Source organism: Palaemon carinicauda, chromosome 18, assembly GCF_036898095.1.
Source record: "Palaemon carinicauda isolate YSFRI2023 chromosome 18, ASM3689809v2, whole genome shotgun sequence".
NCBI classification, from domain to species: domain Eukaryota; kingdom Metazoa; phylum Arthropoda; class Malacostraca; order Decapoda; family Palaemonidae; genus Palaemon; species Palaemon carinicauda.
This window is the reverse complement of record NC_090742.1, coordinates 54,407,290-54,414,789: the sequence shown is the minus strand read 5'-3', so window position 1 is coordinate 54,414,789 and position 7,500 is coordinate 54,407,290. Positions and strand designations below refer to the sequence as shown.

Below are 7,500 nucleotides of genomic sequence, written 5' to 3'. Positions count from 1 at the left end.
TTACATTTGGGTATTGGCGCGGCATGAGCAGATTGTTAGAAAGCGGTCTGATACACGCGGGCAAGCATTCATGTGCAGTCTGTCAGAAAGTAGGCTGTCCGCACACCCCAGGGCGACCACCACTTAGACTTGTGACTCGCGTGTTACACTCAACCCTTCTACCTCCTCCGTCAGCCTCCTCTCTCTCCCTCTCCCTCCCTTCCTCTCTATATCACCACTGGTGGACAGGAGGAGACTCTCCTCACTCACTATCCCTCCACACCCAACTGACCACCTATCTCATCATTTAGTGACCGATTGCGATTATCTCCAGTACATACACACACGCGCTCACTCTCTCGCTCTGAGTGATGCGGGCCCCCTCTGAAAGAGAAGCTCTCGTACTTGTTTGAAGGTGGAAAGGAGGAGTTACCACGAACTTGGCAAAGCAACAAGAGCCACTGATTTTACATAGCGCTTGACCAATTTTTTTTACGTTGTAAGGGATACCGAAAAGATTGACCGCTAAACCCGGTCTTTGGGTGACACTTGACCTAACTCACGTGTTTATGGTGCTTCTCGTAATTCAGTGACATTTAAAGAAAACGGGAGAGTGTTCTCTTAGTGAAGTGGCCAACAGAGAATCAGTTGTTCTGACAAACTTTATGGTAGTCTCGTTACTTATTATTTGTGTCATTCCATCTAAGTATTATTGCCGCGATGAAGGTGCTACAAGATCAGCGATTGGCATGAAGACAACTCAAGAAGCCTAAATATTATCGTTAAACTAAGTGTTGGACATTTCCATCACCAGCCGACTGATCTCCGTGAGCGGTAGGCGTACTGCCATCTGTTCCGCGAGGAGTGTGTGTGAACAAGAGAGAGAGAGAGAGAGAGAGAGACACTTCGGAAACTCTTGAAACCTCACTAGACGTCTCCTGCAGCTGGTAGCCACAGCGCCAGAGACAGATCAAGATGTTCAATCTCTCCGAACTAGGGACCTTAGAGACGGCCTCTATGGCCTCTCCGACGACCTCTCTCACATCCACTTCCGCCTCCAGCACCACCACGACGACATCTAAGACAGACGATCACGTCAAGAGACCAATGAATGCTTTCATGGTGTGGTCTCGCATCCAGAGGAGAAAGATCGCACTCGAAAATCCAAAGATGCACAATTCTGAGATTTCGAAGCGCTTGGGGGCCGAGTGGAAGTTGCTGAATGACAACGAAAAGCGGCCTTTCATTGATGAAGCCAAAAGACTTAGGTGAGAAAGTTTTCTTTTCCATCATTTGATATCTTAATCAATTTATATTTCATTGCCATTAATTTTCCTTGACTTTCATCCTACAAATATTTATTGATATGCAACCAACTCGTAATTGCTTTTTGTTGCTGCAAAATAACTTGACTCTGAATGAAATTGTGATGTACTAGGTTTCTGTATATGTATTTGATTTCAAATGCATCCGCAGTTATTTGTACACTGTAAAACTGACGATGCCTCGCGTACAAATTACCGTATATCGAAGGGGAAAAAAATAATATTGTGTATTTGTTACGCGTTGCGATTCAGTTTTCGTAGCGTGATTTGTTTCCCGGGTTGTCAAAATGCAACAGCCATTTACCAACAATTGAATTAGGGTCATTTATAGACCTGTCACTGAGTAGCATGCCAATTAATAGTGCTTAAAGATTTAATCTGGTTATAGCGACTATTAATTTAGAGAAAGGGGAACGATACTGATTAATTTTCTCTTCTTTTAATTTCATCCAACACTCAATTCCTTGTGAATTTAGTTATAAGGTTATTTTTCCATATCGGGCTCCTGCTCCTCGGGCCTTGTACGAGCTCGACGGGTCTTTATAGCAAGTTCTTTCCTCTTGACAATTATAGATTTCTTCCATTTTTACTTGAGAACTTTAAAAGTAACGGTCACGCAAAGAATGTGCTATACTGTATAGTCTTCAGCTACCGGTAAATATGCTTGAATGTGTACATTTAATTGCAAGTGTTCTTGTAATTATTCGTTGATTTGACTTACTTTTAGGGAAAGTAAGAAGCGGCGAGTAGACCACGAATGCCGACTTTATCAGTGCATAAACTGCCCCGACAGAATAAGAAGTAATTCGTTTGAGCATAAAATTCATCTGATGTTTATAGAAGATATTAAGTAACTGATCCTTCATTCAGACATTTATTAAATATTGTTTCAAGAATTGCGGAGTCTGTATTTCGAAGGAAACATCACTAAATCGGAACAATATGACAAACGGCAAAACCCCTTATCTCATAATATGTCACACGATAATGGTAAAGATGCATAGACACCTCTCTCTCTCTCTCTCTCTCTCTCTCTCTCTCTCTCTCTCTCTCTCTCTCTCTCTCTTCTATATAGCTCGAGAGCTTAGACTGGTAAACTTCAGTTACAGAGATAGTGTTATGATTCTGCTGTTGATATATATTTCTTGAATGTTATTCCAGGTGGCAAATAAGCATGACATCTCATTCAATGACTTTTTACCAAATCATTTCATGGTTTATACTGGTGTCAAATTTGTATAACATATGAGGCATTTAAAAACCCCTATAACAATAGTAGTAAGCAGAGCAGATTAGGAACATAATTATGTACTAAGGAAATCCTAAAATATTATATCGATTCCAAGGAAAAGATTTCGATCAATATTTTAGAATACATCGATCGCTGCTACAGGGTTTCTAAACATAAAAACAGTACGACTGCATATCCATTTATCAGATGTTCTTTCGCATCAAGTTTATCATTTCATAAATGATTTTAAAGGAATGAATGATGAAAAGCATCGATGTTTGGAATTGTTGAAGATTTGTTTAGTGACCAGAATAGGATTTGTCTGGTGAGGAACGGCAACGGCGTAATTTTGACAGCGGGAATGAGGTAGGATCAGGGAAGTTACAAGAGGATACACTGCAGTAGGTGCACCCATGTGTGTACAGTATGTGTTTGCATGTATCCGAGTGTTTATTGCCAATATCATAAGTATGGCTGTTCTAAGGGATTCTATAGCATTCAAATTCAAGAAGATATTTGAAAAGTGCATCTTATAATAAATTATAAACATCACTATTAATGTGCTCTTTGCAGTGAATAAATAAATCGAGTAAAGGCATGATTCGTAATTTTCTAGATACGAGAAATCCCTCGTTTCTTTCGGGAACCATATATATTTTAATGAAGATATTCATCAATGAAAAAGCATAGAATATTTCTATCCCAACGACCCTAATGATTACCTTAGACGTTTGATGTGTTTATCATACTACTGAAGAGAGGCAGAGCATTGTAAGTTGTACTTTTCAGTTATGTAATTCGTTTTCATTTCTATTTCTGTTTCAATAACATTTTAAGGAAGAAATTCTATGCCTCCCCCATACTTACACCCCCCCCCCCCATATTCTACCCAATCCAACCACAGCCCTCGGAACCATTTGCCATGGAGCCTTCAAACCACTTTCCCTTCAGAATCATTAATTGTCTGGAATCGTGGCAGGTAGAATCACGATGCCATATCCTGGGCGGTGAAAACAGTGATCAGGATACTCGCTTGAGTGCCTCTCTCTCTCTCTCTCTCTCTCTCTCTCTCTCTCTCTCTCTCTCTCTCTCTCTCTCTCTCTCTCTCTCTCAGACATTTTATTTACATTCTTTTATCTGTATTGGCAATAAGTATAGTCCTTCATTAATATATCTGAAATGGACTTACAATTCACTGAACACATCATTTTCATAAAACTCTCTCTCTCTCTCTCTCTCTCTCTCTCTCTCTCTCTCTCTCTCTCTCTCTCTCTCTCTCTCTGTCTCTCTCTCTTATTTTTTTGGTTTCTGGTCTTTGACACTGTATACAAGCAACTGTATAACCATTCGAAATACGGTTTCATACATCTAGTTTATTACATTATTGTTTGTTTTGACAATACATTGTTATCATTATTGATATTATTATTATTGTTATTATTATTATTAGTAGTAGTAGTGGTAGTAGTAGTAGTAGTAGTAGTAGTAGTAGTAGTAGTAGTAGTAGCAGTATCATTATTTAATTTTCATTATTATCATTATTATTATTATTAGATATTGTGTACGACTTTTCCATACAATTAATAGATTGCACAGTTACATACAAGATATGAATATGTCAACGAAAGAGAGAAACTTCAGTAAACGGAAAATCCACTTAGAGCATCTTGGTCGTGAGAGAGAGAGAGAGAGAGAGAGAGAGAGAGAGAGAGAGAGAGAGAGAGAGGGAGAGAGAGAGAGGGAGGGGAGGGGAGATTCTAGAAAAGGAAGATATTATTGAATAAATGAAGGAAAAATAGAGGAAGAGGAGCAGCTGATTTTCTTTTGTAGTTCAGACGCCTATTTCAGAAGACTTTTTGAGAAAAATTTCCCCACATAATTTTTTAAATCTCTGAATCAACATGAGGTTATATAGATGACACGAATTGTTTATTTGAAATCAGAGGAATCGTTTATTAAGTGTTACATGTGATTCGAGAAATGGGAGATGAGAATTGCATGAGAGAGTTGAGAGGAAACTAGCCGTTAAATATAGAGGAATGGATGAGGGCAAAAAAGGTCTGTTTCCATTTGCATGCAGATTTCGTCGTTACTGGCCGATACATGTTATTGTTTATAGATAAAAGAAATTAAGGTGTCACCAAATTCTACCATAATATACAGCCATGGGTTCGTTACAAAGAGTTATAGGACTGATTTTTCTCAAGTCTTGATGAAACGCTCATTTTTTCGTCCATATTAGAGAGAGAGAGAGAGAGAGAGAGAGAGAGAGAGAGAGAGAGAGAGAGAGAGAGAGAGAGAAAGGCCAGTAAATAGAAATATCCCAAGCCCAAGTAACCGAAAATTCGCTAACAGCCAAGGGCGAGAGGGAGCTGTAAACAGAAATTTCCTCAACAGAGAAAGCAAGAGCGATTGAATTGAAAAGAAACTGTCTTAAACATTATTGATTGAGGATTCTTTGATTCTATAAATCCACACAAGGATTTTTGTTTTCAGCCTCTACGATCACATAATTACCATCGGATTTCCTTAAACAATCTAATTAAAAACTCTTTCCCATATATCCACTGTAAGAAACCTCATTTACCTTTCAAGGATTGTTTTCTTTACACAGTTATTAGTATAGGTATTACATATTTAAAGATTCCTCATGAAAATCTAAGTTGGGAAAAGAATTGGTGCGGATTGGGAAAGAAGATTGTGTGGAGAAAGATTGGAAAGGGGAGAAAATAAAAGTTATATTTATTATGATAAATGAAAATTTTGGTATCCCTAAATCCTTCCGTAAATCAAATATCTGAATGATTTCTGAAGCCTTCAATATTTTTTTAATCCCTATGAGACGTTCTAATTTGTTCCAGACGATCAATATTCAATCTGAAACTTGATGTTATGTAAAATTAATTTCAAATACGGCGCTTTCACGTCTGTTTCCCTAAGTACGAGTTTCGCATCACGAATAGTCTATCGTATGATGCAACACCGAAATCAGATATTCTGTAACATTTTTGATCGAGTGGCACTGAATTTCTTGATCGTAAGTCAGTTAATTTGGTTGGGTTTGATTTTTGCTTGGATTTTTTTTTTTTTTTTTTTTTGAATGATTGTGAAGAAAATTGCCACCATTTCTTTTCTTGTGTAACATTGCGTGTTGCCGAGTCTCTTAGAGCAATCTAGTAAAGCAGAAACTTTCACAAAACGTGGTGTACATCTCGAGGAACATCTGATAATTTTAGAATAAAAGTTGGTACGAAGATAGAGACGAGTCTTTGTGTCTAATAACTAGGAGGCTACTCGCAATAATGTTTTTCTGTCGTAACTGGGTCCACTTTCCTAAGCTTCCTTTGATATATACATTTTACTCATAATTTACCCGGTTGCCAAGTAATTTTAGTTTCAATTGCTTTCTTGTGACTGGTTACATTACTTTTATTTCTCGGGAACATGGTTGATACCAATATAAATGCTATGTGTGTTTCTAAGTTCAAACTGCAGACCAATTGCCAATTCATTTTGCTGTACTGGAATCTGATTTGCAAGTTTATAACCATTTCTTATTTTTGAGAAGCAGGTATGTTTTAAACATTTGTTGTTGACAAATTCCAATATCGTAACCATCATTATTGACATGATAAATAAACGTATGCCGTGTATTTTATATAAAATTTCTTTCATTTGGGTTTTTTTTTTTTTTTCTTTGTCAAGGCAGTCACGATTGATTGATAGTTGATACCGTACCTACATCTATCACCATTAACATAGAACCCATCTCATAATCGTTGCAGTAGAAGACGATAGTATACATATTTCCATTTTTTTAAGTATGAGGGCATTGTTTGAACTTCTGAAAAAAAATACCTTATAACTAAACAGTCCACACTCTTTTACGGGTCATTGACACGTTGTCTTTTGCTGCAACGTGGCTTGTATAATCTGATTGCAGTGCAGGAACTTCAAAGAAGTGTTTAAAAAACGAAGGAAAATCGAACTTTAAATAATAATAAAGACTCAGATAGAAATAGGACATTCTCGTAAGGGATACATCACGATCTTCCCCTAAAGACTTTCGGCTTTGCGTACAAAATCATAGTTCCTAGTCAGCACAGAACGCATGGTCTAACAATGCTGTGGTTTCACCCACTGCGTTGTTAGACCATTTGTTCTATGGTGACGTAGAATTATGATTTTGTACGCAAAGCCTACCACTATGGTCCTTCGGGGATGATCGTGATGTATCCCTTACGAGAATGTCCTATTTCCATCCTAGTCTCTATTGTTTAATCGATTCTCACTCGTTTTCAAACACTGCTTTGAAGTTTTCGCATTGTAATTAGATTATAGAAGCTACTTTTTTATTTCGTGTATCATCTCATGTAGGCTGATTACGTCTTATCACTGGCACAAATTTAGCAGGGAAAGATATTTGCACCAGTAAAACAAACATACACATTTTGGGTGTACGTGCATGGACACAGTCAGGAAGTGTATTTGCTGTTACTCTTCTTAATGATTACACCATTACGTTTTAGTGTCCCGTTTTCTGCAATCAGTGGGACAAATAAGCTCAATCGTTATCGATTGGTTTTCAGTTCACAAAAGATTTTAAATAGAATGAAATATGAACCTAAGGGTCTAACATACATATTATGTGAAAAAAAAAAAATTAGAAATCGAATAATTCTATAAGGCGAAAATCATGTTCCCCAAGTTTCGAGAGAGGCACGTCAAATGATGTATAATTAGATGTGAAGTTTTTCTAAGTGAACTTGGAGAAAATCTGAGAAACTCGGCATGCAAAATAACAAGTAGCGCTTTTGCTGCAGATCTGAGAGACATCCAGAGCCCATCAAGTTGAACGACTATTATGCTTTGCTCCTTGATTACATAAACAATGACAATTGAAATCTCTTCATTTTAGACCAAACCACAATTTCTTTTGCTTCGCTTTCTTCATTCGAAGAAACG

At 37.5% G+C, this 7,500-nt stretch overlaps 1 protein-coding gene across 2 annotated transcripts in view; it reads left to right on the top strand.

Moving 5' to 3' along the window:
• The first annotated feature begins 21 nt into the window (after positions 1-21).
• LOC137657070 (transcription factor Sox-14-like) overlaps positions 22-7,500 on the top strand; it is a 148,829-nt gene continuing 141,350 nt past the window's right edge. For both annotated transcript variants that reach the window (XM_068391435.1, XM_068391434.1), the window contains exon 1: positions 22-1,247. In XM_068391435.1, coding sequence (XP_068247536.1) covers positions 955-1,247 — 293 coding nt within the window. In that variant the 5' untranslated portion in view covers positions 22-954. The remainder of the gene's footprint in view (positions 1,248-7,500) is intronic.